Genomic DNA, 13,185 nt, shown 5'->3' on the forward strand with positions numbered 1-13,185 from the left:
TTCTCCAAAACCACTTATCACATCCGAGCCATTATTCAACACCATAACTCGGGAACAGAAGGGGAGATTGTGACCCAATTCCAGAAGTGGTTGGATACCTCATCGGTGACACTAATCTTTTGTGTCCGGGTTGAAACTGGTGATTGTTTAGATTGTAGAGAAACATTTTGCTGATTATCTTATAATTTATTTAAAATCTCTTTTATTACCGATACCATATGTGATTTGGCTGGAATTTCTACAAGGACAGTAAATGAGTCAATTTCCCAGGTATTCTTTAGTACTTACTTGTGTTATGCGGTTTAATGATCAAATCATTCCAGAGTCAGTAAAATTATTGTGCTTTATTTTAGCTTAATCGAAATGCCCACAAGTCATTATTTTCTTGGAGAGTAGCAGAAAAAAAACTAAACCATATACTGTAAACATTCACATTATTTGTCTTTTCAAAAATGTATTCTTCAGTAAACTCAGCGCAAAATAACACATTTCATATAGTAAACAGAAAAAGAAACAACATTTATAGGCATCACTCCAAACCATTGGCTTAGATTGTGTTTTGAGGTTGATCTGCGCGGTGTACCCATCAGCTCAAATTGCACATAGTAAGTTAAAGTTAACTCTAAGACAAGTAGGAGTGCCACCGTGAAGCAACCAGCCATATCCACCGATCTTTGTTTGTCCTCAGCAAATAAAGATGTGCTGTCGTCGCCCTCCGCGCTACCAAAGTGAACTGACGTAGTCACGACTAAGGAATCAAGACAAAACACACATGATAATTTGGCCAATGAGAGGGACAATTTCCAGTAAACTGGCTTCGTGCTCCAGTAACCACACTAATGGCAAGAGCCTGAAACCAACTGTTGCCCATGAGAAAGATGTCATAAAACTGAATGTCAAGGCACTTCCCCATGTGAGGATCTTGTCTTTGAGTGACATTTTTGTGAGGCAACAAAGTAATTCAACTAAAACTATCAAGAGTACGTAAAAGTATTTAACACTTGGCAACTCCAATTTTAGTCAATGGAAACACTCTCAATAAACATATGAACACAGTTTACATGGTAGCTTTGGTGTTGCTGCTAACCTGGCCTGACCCCAGTGTCAATCCTGATCATAAGTCAATTTTATTTACAGGATTACATTATTTATCCTGTGATTTTGAAGTCAAAATCTTCTGAGATGATTCAGCTTGCTGTTGAAAAGAATCTGACACTGATGCTTTAATTTAAAGGTCTGCGATGTCTTACTAATTTCCAGCAGGTTCTCTGAAAATAACTTTGTTTCGTAGTAATTATTGCCAGAATAGAGAGTTTAATTGGTACTCTTCTAATTAATCAATTCCAGTTAATTGCCAGCTTAACCTTCAGCTCCATTAGTCTGCTCAGCTAAATGTGTCCACAGGCAAAACCTTTAAGTATAAGCGGAGAATGAAATACTCATATTCACTTTCTAGCAGAGCAATTGATGAGAAGTTCAGGCACATCCCTTATCTTCTCATCTTACTCTCTGCATGGAAGCAGATCAGACTATTTCTAAAAATGCTCAACTTTAAGTTTCCACTAACATATAAATAATGAATAAATTATTATTTGGGTTTAAAAGAAGCAGTTTCAATGAAATTATATTTTTTTTTACAGGAAACATCTCGGAGTTATTAGGAAATTACAGACCCATAAAATATATATATATATTTTTTTTTTTTAATAATTTCTTTCTCCATTTTCCTGACAGTGTAGTATAGATTACTTAAATAGAATCTATACTTGTTTTTGTTTTTTTCTGTATTGTCGGTAGATATGAATAAAGAAAAATACTCTCTAAGGTAAATATAATTACTTCGGTTCTTATGTCACACTGGTAAAATTATATTAAACTATAAGGTGTGCAGTAACACCTGATTGAAAAAAAAAAGAAGTGTCTTAAATAGGCAGTCTTCTGTGGTTAGGATTGAGTAACGAAAGTTAAAACAGCCTTCCATCATTGATTTGAGTTTCTTGAGGAAACAAATTGCACACCGTGACAAGAGCTGGTGTCCTTTCCGTTACTTCACTGATAACCACACTTGGAGTATTTTCAGTCACGTACAGGTTCTACGTGAACTGGAGTTGCCAAGTTGCTGTCACAGGTACCAAAGTGTGAGGTTAGGGAACGAAACGTGGAAATCAAGGGAAAATCGTACAGTACCCCACAAAGCTGCCTGCAAGTAGAGCTAACACGTAGCCTTTGACTTGAGCTTTGATTTTCATACGCAGTAAATAGAACCAGGCGTTTCCACATAAAATACCCACAATTCCATTTTTACTATTTACAAACTCATAAATATATAGCCTACAGTAGGATTCATCCCCCCCACCCCCTCCCCCCACCCCCAAACAATCATACAAAAAAACAACAGACCATAAAAAACTCTGAACACAAATAAAATAGATTATTTCTATCAAAAGAAAGAAAAAGAAAAGAGAAATAAAATGTATTCATATTCCTTTGGAGAGTTTTGCTATGTTGATCTGTAGCAGTACTTGTGATGTCGAGCCCTCGGGAGATTTTGAGACCTGAGTGTCTTCGGTCAGGTGCAGATCACAATAGCGCTGAGATCCCTGGGAGGGGCCTGGTTCATGTAATCCTACACTGAACATACAAAGAAAATTTAAAAAAAAAAGGGGGGTAAGGATTGGGGGAGGGGGAGATGTGAGGAAGGATGGGGGGGGGGGTTAAAGAGAGTTAAACGATCACAGGTCATCACCACCCTAAGATTCGGGGGACTGCTCTGACAGAGTGTTAAGCAGGTTTTTGTAGGCTGAGGAGTTCATGTAGCGGGGATACGAGTCTCTTTGCATCAGTGTGTAGATCTGCAGCTGGGCGTCGTCGAATGTGTGCAAGGAGGGTTCCTGCATGTTCCTGTTAATCGACTCACGCACACGGGAGTCAAGACTCACCTGCGAGTAAAGACAATTCACAGTTAGGAAGAACCGTGTGTTCTTGCGACAGAGATTTGAGAAATAGGATTGCTGTATTTCTTCCTGAGAGTGCGATGACAAACACAATACGCATACCAGATCTGAAAAGATACCTGAGTACAATTTTAGTTTGATCCATACAAAACACAAAGTCTAGAAAACAGAATTAACCATTTAGCAGGGGGTTTCTGTTTCTGTCTGTTTCTTGGCTGGGACCAGTAACTTCCTGGAATCTCTGCTGGTTGCCTAGCAACTGCTCAGAACTGAGAAATACTCTGGCATATAACCTCCCAATATAACTTCAGTTTTTGGATGGACTAAATAAACCGGATACAATGTGTTAATTAGTGATCGTTAGGCCGAGTCAGGCAGCTGTTCCCTCCTGTTTCTAGTCTTTGTGCGAAGCTAGGGTGTTTACTGGATGTAGATTCATATTCGTAGTGCAGCCACGAGAGTCGTGTTGTATATCCTCATCTCCCTCTCATTAAAAAAAAAAAAAAAAAGTAAATAAAATGCCTAACTCTTCCCTTAATATCAGGGGAAGTGAGAAGAGACATTGGTGAGACATCCTGAAGTTTGAACACTTGAAACAATCACTACTTTAATAGAACGCTTAAATAAAGAGCCGTCAGACCTCTTTAGGCGAGAGAATGGAGATGTAGTCCTCGTAGATGACTCGAGCCTTCTCCTCTATCCCATTCTTGTTGGTCTCTTTGCTGAACTCGTCGCAGGCCAGCCAGAAGAGCATGTTCTCCTCGCTGAACTCTGTGCGAAGAAACTGTCGGAAAGCGTTCCTCCCCGCTGGGCAACACATCAGCTTGTCAAACGACTGCCCCCATAAACACACCTCCTCCAACGTGGGCTTAGGACTGCACACAGTTCGGGAACATGAGTGACTTCAAAATTTAGCACCAAAAAAAAATATTCAATACATGGGGTATTTTTTACAGTGACATCAACTGACCAGTCTTCACAGTCTGCGGTCCCTTCCTTGACGTCATAAGAGGCCTTTCGGTTCCTATCATCCCGGTCTTCATTCCTAATGATAACACAGACATAGAATCACACTGTGGAAGTACAAAATACACATTTTACAACCATAGCCACTATGGATAAAATATTATTTTCTTCAGTTTTTATGGACAATTTTTGTAATTTCTCATTAAAAAAAAAACCTCATGCATAGGTCTCAGTTCTTTCTTCTTTTATTCTGTAGAAATCATCTTACTGTACATATATATGATTTAGATTAAGTGCAAAGTAAACATTATGTAACATAAATATCCTTTCACTGTCATACGCAAGTCTACGCAGACTGGATTTTGTAGGAATGCAACTAATTATGAATTCAATCAAGATTACATTCACAATTATGCAATTCATTGTTATTATATAGCAAAAAAAAGGAAAAATTGCCCATGATAATTTCCTACAGCCCAGAAAGATATATTCAAATAGCTTGATTTACTTGAACAACAGTCTAAAACCCAAATATATTAAGTTAAATATAATATATGACTAGAAAAGCACCTCATATTGAAGAAGCTTTAACTAATAATTAAAATGTTGTTTGTTTTGTTTGAAATATTACTAAAACAATAGTAATAGTGGACTGTTTATTATATATAATGCTGTACATACTGTATAAATTCAATAGATGCACTTTAAACCACCTGCACCTGCAGTGCCAAACTTTTGTGTACCCCCTCTGCAAGCCAGAGTAATTACAAAAATTCGAGCGACGTGTGCTTACGTCACAGACTCTGTCGTAGCCTCCTCTATCGTGGCTTCAAAAAAGTGGATAAAGTATTTGGAGCATTAAAACCCCTGTAAAATGATTCGTTTCACAATCAGAATTTGATCTATTTGGTCCGATAACATTTAGGTAGCGGAGCTCATTGAGCATGCCCCGTATGCATTCATCCGGCGAGCACGGGAATGTCTCACCAGACACCAGATTAAAAAAAAACTTCACATACTGTGAAATACAGAAAGATTTATCATTCGACAAGGACTTAAAAAGTCCCGCATTATATGTACAAATAGAGTGACTGCACTCTTAGACTACATGTACAACAACCCTTTAATACAGGGCTTAGTAACAATCGCACCTATTTGTATTACGTTAGATTATAGTAGAATTTTTCATTAATTTTCAATGTCGATCTTTTCTCATTATTGCGCAAGTACTCAAACAACAAAATGCAGTTTGGCATCCAAACCAATACGATAGAATTTGACATGTAGGTGCCTCTGGTATGAGTGAGGTATGAGAGGAAATAGGGCAAAACAGAATTCTTTACAAAAAAAAGGTGCTCCATTAAATGAATAAGGTGTGTTATGGTATACATATATACACACATGCAGGTACAATATATACATAAGTAAATATAGCCTAAATAAGAGGGACATAATATATATATATATATATATATATATACATATAAATATTTACATATTCTGTTGCTTGTTCATTTCTTGGCTGTATATAGTAACCGTATGTTTAATTTTGCTTATGTGTTTTTCTAGTTCCCTTTTTTTTTTTGCTGTAAGTCTGTATCCACTCTGTCCTGTGAATTTTTCCTCTGCACTGAGTGAGTGTATTGAATTACTAAGAACTAGAGCCACATTTTCTTGTCCAAAACAGCTGCTTTTTTTTGTAAATTCCTACGCTGTTTTGGCCATAATATTACTGAACAGTGGCACCGCTCATAGACTGCTTGTGATTCTATGCCAAGCAGATTCATTCCCAGCAGATATGTAGGTGATTTTTTTTTTTTTTTAGTTGTGTTTTACGCTGTAATGAGGCTTCTGCCAGACAAACATCCACGGATCGCATGCCAAAATGTCAGGGACATAAGACAGAAGCTGGAGCCTGCTGTTGAGACACAGCAGCTCAGACTGTGCGCTCGCGTGCAATAATGTGGGCCATGCTGAGCCACAACGAGTGAGCTCTCAGTCGGTGGAAGACCTACCAGGAACAGCTACAGCAGCAGCACCAGCAGAAGCAACATGCATTCGAGCCCCGTGGGTTGGCCTGGCCCGGCTGGTCCTGCTGGGCCGGTGCAGTTCCCCCCGCTGCCGACTCCTGCTGCACCGACATCTGCCTCTTTCGCATCTCCATCCGCTCTGATCCCATGGGCTACAGACAGAGGAGAGGGGACAGAAAGGCACTGCGTTTACATTTCTGAATATTCAACTAAGAATCCGTCTTGCAAGAAAATATCTTGGCCTGCAATGGATTTGAGTGACACAAATCAGTGTCAGTTCAACACGATTAGTGATGGCAGCCCTGGCTGCACTGTAATATGACAGAAGAGGTGATGGCAGTGTTAAATTCTGAATATGGATCCAATTTTTTCCCCCAGCAACTTCACCTAAATAAGGATGAATTGAATTCATTTATATTTAGCTATGTGTGTGTTATATGTGTGGGGTTGCTGATGCTGTGTGGCTGAAGCAGGTGCTGGCATGCCCAAAAGTCACACTGTAAAGGAATGCTGTTTTCTCTTTTGAGGAAAAAAGTATGGAAGAATAATTAGCTGATTTTGATTCCCCTGCTGCCAAACATGCAGCCGCCAAGAACATTTCAATCTTTCTAATCTCAAACCAGCTTTGTCTTCCCTGACACACTCTGACTGCATGTGAAAAATAAGGATGGATTTTAGACCATGGGTTCAATATCCATAATCCAAAATTTGAAATATCCCATTTGTGAAAGCCTGAGTGTAAAAGCAGTGCATTAAAGGATTTGCAATGCTCACTAGACCCAAGTGGAGCAATAAATTAAATACACTTCCAAATATTGTAAACATTTGTCTTTTTAGGATTAGTCCTTGTTAAGCGTCAGATTGTCATGAACCTTTAGGCTTCATTCATCATGCACATGAGGAATCACTGTGTTGTAATTGTGATTATAGGTCTCTGGTATATTCACCAGAATCCCTTTGGTTTGTAGGTCTATAGACGGGCAATGCTCACAGAATGACTTCTTGTCTGATTTTAACAAATGTGTCATCACCAGGTCAGACACTGCCAAATCCTGTCAGATCATTTATGTAACAAAGCTGTCGCTTCCAACACACACGGCACCATCCGGCTACTACCTGACACAAGAAACGATGCTTTAAAAAAATGTCTGAAGATTTGGTTCATGGGAGCGGGGGCCTGAAGGCGCAGCTTGCAAATCTATAACCGCAGCATCTTCCTTTCAGTGAATACAATACCATTTGGTCATTTCTAAAATGGATCCGCGTTTTCACTCAGATTCGGAGCTGGCTTCAGCTGCAGATTTCGTGCGTCTTGCCAAATGGCATATTTTACGCGTTAGGTGTCGGGCACTTCAAAGCTGACACATTTGCAGTACGCTACGGTTTGACTCAACAGCTATAGACGATGAAATGGGAGTGGGGGTGTTCGTATCCATTCAAAGGATAAATCATGATAACACCAAATAAACCACTATTCTCCTCCCAGTCTTACAGCAGCACAAACGTGAACGACACTGGGATTTAATGGCTCCTGAGCGAGTTAACAGCAGAAACCATTGCATGATGAAGTCGCACATCACATCAATGGAAAGTGCCACCATGAAGAACCGTAGAGCTTCATCGCCCTGGACAACCACCGAAAAGACACTGCCTAGATCTGTTAAAAGCTACATAGTGACATGCCATAAATAAAAATTAAAAAAAATCTCCGGAAACGGCCTCAAACGCTCCGCTCACAAAATATCCGTGCAATGATTCATCGGTTTGCTACCAGTACTTACAATTTCACCATGTATGCACAGCGAGAAGAGGTAATTCTTTGCCTTGATTACATCCGATGGCACATAAGGCTTTTTTTCCCCCCGACCGGCTGCTTCAAGTCAGTACGCATGCGTCTTCTCTCCAACTCGTAGTAGACCAGTGAGGAGCGTAAACCCCGGCAGTATGGCACAGTTTTACTGTGCATGTCCTTTACCCTTCCTTATATTTCTCGGACTATTCAAGGAGTAGCTGGACGATGTCAGTTTATAATAAAGAGGAAGAGACACAAAAACAAAATTAAGCATACTAATTAACACACCAGGCATAAAAAAAAAAAAATCCTCAAACTGAACTTGAGCTATTTATATTACTGCTGTTTACAAAGTTAAACATATTTCAAAGACCTGTCAGGAATATTACCTGAAAAAAAACATGATTTTGTTTGCTAAAACCTGCGCAATTGAGCTTTTGCCTGAAGTCGCTGTCTACGGTGCTGAAACCGTTAGCACCACATTCAGCTGAAGGATAGCATGACTTTGGCTGTCAATGTTACATAATTTGTGAGGTTCAGTCTGACATTTGTCTTGAGAGTTAAGTGTTTTTAATTAATTTTAACTTACCATATGCATACTTTACATGCATGTACAAAATCCAGGACGTCCATATTTCAATGGATACACCGTTATGTACAGTGCACACACATACTTAGACATGGGTTTGTTGATTTTTGTTTTGTTTTGTTTGTTGATTTTCACCTGCATTTAAAAGCTTCACCGGGAAGTGGGGCTGCTTGTTTCAGCTACACACCGCATGAACATTACATTTATTGCATCACTTCTCCCTGCATAAAAATAATATAATTATTGTATTGCCCTTTTTACATAGAAACAAATCAAATCATTGGCTGGTATTTCTCCTATAAGACTTATATACAGTACATCCTGCCTCATTCCCTTTGAACCTCACAGTCTACTTTATTCTTTTTCAGGTTATTGAAAGGCTGCTGTGTGTCTTTCCATCTACAGTGCAGGCCTGCAACCAAAAATGATGTAGAAGACAACACTGCCATCTGAAGGTAACTCAAGCACTAACACAGTGTGTTCTATATGCACATCATATGCAGGCATCCTGTATTGACCTATAGTGCTTTGATTGTCATGTGAAATTGAGAGAACCACAGCTATTTTTGCGAGATATTATCTCTTTGATATGACTCCTAATGATTTTACAGACATGTAAGATTCTTATACTGTATGAATGTTGTGCCCATTTGACACAAAATTGATTTAGAATTAGGTGGGATGTGCATTCTTCACATATAACCTTAAATGTAATCTAGTCCTTATTGATACTTTGTTTGTTAGAGTGAACCCCATGACTTGATTTGTGTAATCACCACAAAGCTTTCTGCACTCAATACCTGTCTATTTCGGCAAAACTCGAATGTAACATCTATTTTACCAACTCAATTTACACCAATGTATTTGTGCTGTTGCCTTTCAGGGAGACGTTGCCAGTCAAGTCCACACTGTGGAGTAAGAAGTGCCACAAAATGGGAGCACAGACTCTCCATGGAGAACTGTTCTTGCGCTGTCAGCACAGACCTAGTACAGTTCTATTAAACTGCCGATGGACCCATTTCATCTGTTCTGTTATCTTGTCAAAAAAAAAAAAAAAAGTGGGCAAAGATGAGATTTACTTCCTGTCCAGATTAATTACTTTCTGACTGGGCTGAACTGCACAAAACATCCGCACATCTTTTATTTCCCCCCTGAGATATAAACATGTGACTTTCTCCACAGCATTTCATTTAACACCTTCCCTTGTGTTCATGTTATGCAACACAGACCCACAAATAGCCCTGTGAGATTGATACGTACACACGAGCAACAAATGATACTTATGCTGCTGTGATTTGATGAACACACACTTTTCCCTCCGAGGGCACAATGCCAAGTGGAGGAGGGAGGACATCTGAATACATAAGGTCACAGAGGAGAGCAGGACGACAAAGCTGTGTGACAAGATGAATAAAGTCTTTTCAATATGTGATTAAGGGGATTCAAATCACTGTCTAGCTCAAAGGAAGATAGAATTAACTTTAGATTCAATCACTGGAGCTCCACACTCAGATAGATATACACAATTTCTCCTTTGATAATGATACGTCTTATGTGCATGCTGTGTGCCGTGCAGCCTGTTTACCCATAACATAAACACCTGCCATCACTGACATAGTTTTCTGCTTCATTCGTATAACAGTAACCTTATGGGCATGCTGTATTCCCATGTTCCACAAAAAGGGTGGCTACCAACTTCAACAAAATCCTGCATGACATCTGTGAGCATTTTGAAGGTGAAGATGTCCAATCACAGCAACAAAAATGGAAACAGAATATAGGAGAAGTAATTTTCTCTCCATTTGATATTCAATTTAGTGCAATTGTTTTGGGATAAACACAATTCAATTCTATTGTGCTCACTTAAAGAAATTTTAGAGCCTTGCAGGAGAAACATTTTTGTAACTTTGTGCATGATATCATGAGGAAGTTGCAGTTATAATATGTTCATGTAATATATTGCAACAGTCCAGTCAGTGCCATTGTTGGTTCCTAGCAATGATTCACGATTCAGAAGTTTTGTGCTCATACAACATCTACATGATGGTGGCTCCCTCTTGAGGCTCCTTGAGATGACATTTTTTTCAGTGAGTCACAGATTGAAGCACTATGTGGAGAAAAATAGATTAATAAATAATAATTAAAAAAATATATAATATAAAACAATTAAATGATGATGAATTGCAATAAATTGATTATCAATAGAAATGATTAAGAATGAATATAAAATATATGTAGGTCTACTTCAGGCGTGAACAAGTAAGTTTCAGCTGTTATTTTGGAGGCTGCTTGACGTCCTCCCAGATCATATTCTATTTATTATGTTCTATAATTCTTTCATCTCGATTGTTTTATGTTGTGTGTATTCTATAGGTTCTATAGCGTGTTCTTCCTTGAAGACAGATCCTTCTTCAGTTGCTCTCCTTGAAGTTTCTTTTTTTTTCTTTTATTCTTTCCTGTGAAAATCTTTTTGAGGAGGAGTTTTTCCGCATCAATATTCGGGGTCAATAAATTTGTAAATTGTGATATCTGGCTATGAAAGTCCTTCAAATTGGCTTGAGAAAGTTACTTAGCCCCCAAATGTGCACACAAACAATATGATTATCTTCTTTAAAAAGTTCACTCAGTGGAAGGAGACCTTAGGTCTTGTTGCTCTGTTGACAGGAACTCTGAAATTAAGGTTAAGTCTTGGGATCTTTTTCAGGACATGCCAATTGTAGAGTCTGTAATTGTGTCTGTTATAAAAAGGAATCTTTAAACTGATCGTTACAATTGGAGCATAATTAAGCGATGACTTGTGAACAGATTAAATCATTTCTATAGTTGAAAATGCTGTAGGTGCGTGTCCACCAAAGGGCAAAGTGTGTACAACAAACACAAACTGAATGCATAGCCAATCACATCATGTGCCTGATATTAAAAGGTGGATGTGAACGATCATCACTGTGAGAGATGAGATGGCACATTTAGTGTAAAATCACAGTTATTCTAAAATAAAACTAGGTCAGGGTGAAGAGGAATGTCCATGGTTCGAGTCTGGTGGTGGACGTTTAAACTGACAGCTCCCTGTTTGTCCAGTTAGTTTTGTAACATCTCTTTAGACAGCTAGAACCTCATTCACTTTCAGCGGCACACCGAGATCGAAAACGTCACGTAACTATGAACATAGTTCCTCTGAAAATCAACCTGAAAAGAGGTTTAATCAAACAGAATAAGTGGAAACACCTGTGAAGGAGTGCAGGGCTTCGTTAATGTTATTAATTACACCCGTGCTTTCCCCGCTATTATAACTTAAAATGTCTCAGAAGAAAAGATTCTTTAATGGACTTGGAACGAAAAATGGCTTTTAAAGCATATCTGAGTTTAAAGCCCTGACATGATCACCCACAAATATTCACTCTCATGGCTCGTCACAATCCCTTCCCCTCTCCCTACTACAGGAAGCCATCGTAAATCTTTATTTATCCATTTACCAAGAATGATTCTGTTGCCAGACTCCAAAAATAATCACATTGTAAGCATCTGAATGTATTCACAGCACTCGGTTTCTTAATAAATATTGCACTGAGATGTTAATTCTGGCTGTCATACATTTTGTCTGTCGATGTGACTGACTGTGCAACTTTGTTTTGATTTCTAATGACTTGTATTACACTATTTCCAGACACACTATCTTCTTCTTTTAATCTTCTTAAGCCTCGTTCAGACAGGAAGTAGTTCCCTAAATAGAGTTTTGGCATGAGGCAAAAAAAAGGGCTCCAGAGGCTTTAAACAAGAGTAGTCTAATAACAACAACAAAAAGCAAACACGGATGTTTCATTTACTGAAGGTATTAAGAAGGGTGTGTGGAGACATATTAATACTATGAACTTCATGATTATAATTAGGCTTTCAAAATGCATCCTTTTAACAGGACACTTTCAACAACGGACAGGTTTTTTTTTAATGTGTGGTTGCTATTGGAGTAATAACAAATAAGGGATACACTGATTAGCGTGCTGCCAAACAAATTATACCTGAAATGTGCATACTGGGGAGTCTCTAGTAAATTGTTGTAGTTATACTTAAATGGATGGTGACTCTATTTGCCTAATTAAGAATACCTCCAAGGTAATAATCAGTAGTAAGTTTAAGATGGTTAAGGAGGCTATTATCAAAATGCTTAATGCGGGAAATACTGCATATCCCATACCTCAAGGCACACTGTCTCCTGTTCCTCTTGGTCCGGGTCATTGTAGTTGACTGAGTACCCCGCATCATGCCGGCAGGACCGGGCCAGTCCCCGTATCCGCTGCCACATCAGGCCCCTGGTGCGTCTGATCCCCCGCAGAGCAGACGTGGGCCAGATCTCCCACTGCCTCACCGCTCTAGCACATGGCATGCTCCAGCCATGGGGCCTCACTCGCCACGTGAGGCTCAAGTCTGTTGGAGATCATAAGAAATCCACACTTCTCTCTCCTTTCCTCTATGTTTTCCTGGCGTCTGCTCTGCAGCACATTGTGACGGGGAGAGAGAGAGAGAGAGAGAGAGAGAGAGAGAGAGAGAGAGAGAGAGAGAGAGAGACAGAGACAGAGACAGAGAGAAGGGGGAAACAAGCATCAGTGACCCTGACGGAGAGAAGAGTGTTTACAAAGGAGAGGGCAGAAGGGGATTAGGACAATGTTCCCACTGAATGCAATCCTGATTCCTCTCTGCTTTACTGCGTCTCACCAGCTTAGGCCAGATTAAGCCTGGAGGTCTTAGTGTTAGATGGACAGAGACGAAGACTAGTGACAGGCATGGAATCATTTGTGATTGTTTATGCTCCTTGATAACTTCCTTTCTAATACAGTAGATTAAAACACATTGGTAGAT

General features: G+C 39.2%; 1 protein-coding gene across 1 annotated transcript; it reads right to left on the reverse strand.

Moving 5' to 3' along the window:
• Nucleotides 1-329: 329 nt before the first annotated feature.
• On the reverse strand, nucleotides 330-12,712 carry rgs20 (regulator of G protein signaling 20). Its single transcript, XM_069157713.1, is given in 7 exon segments — nucleotides 330-2,939; nucleotides 3,595-3,829; nucleotides 3,925-3,999; nucleotides 5,013-5,024; nucleotides 5,936-6,102; nucleotides 9,035-9,062; nucleotides 12,534-12,712. Coding segments are annotated over 7 exon segments (885 nt in total). The 3' UTR covers nucleotides 330-2,750.
• Between the last annotated feature and the right edge of the window lie 473 nt (nucleotides 12,713-13,185).

The sequence above is a fragment of the Embiotoca jacksoni genome, unplaced genomic scaffold, assembly GCF_022577435.1.
Source record: "Embiotoca jacksoni isolate LCO1_2020_lvr unplaced genomic scaffold, fEmbJac1.0.p SCAF_22, whole genome shotgun sequence".
Lineage (NCBI taxonomy): Eukaryota > Metazoa > Chordata > Actinopteri > Embiotocidae > Embiotoca > Embiotoca jacksoni.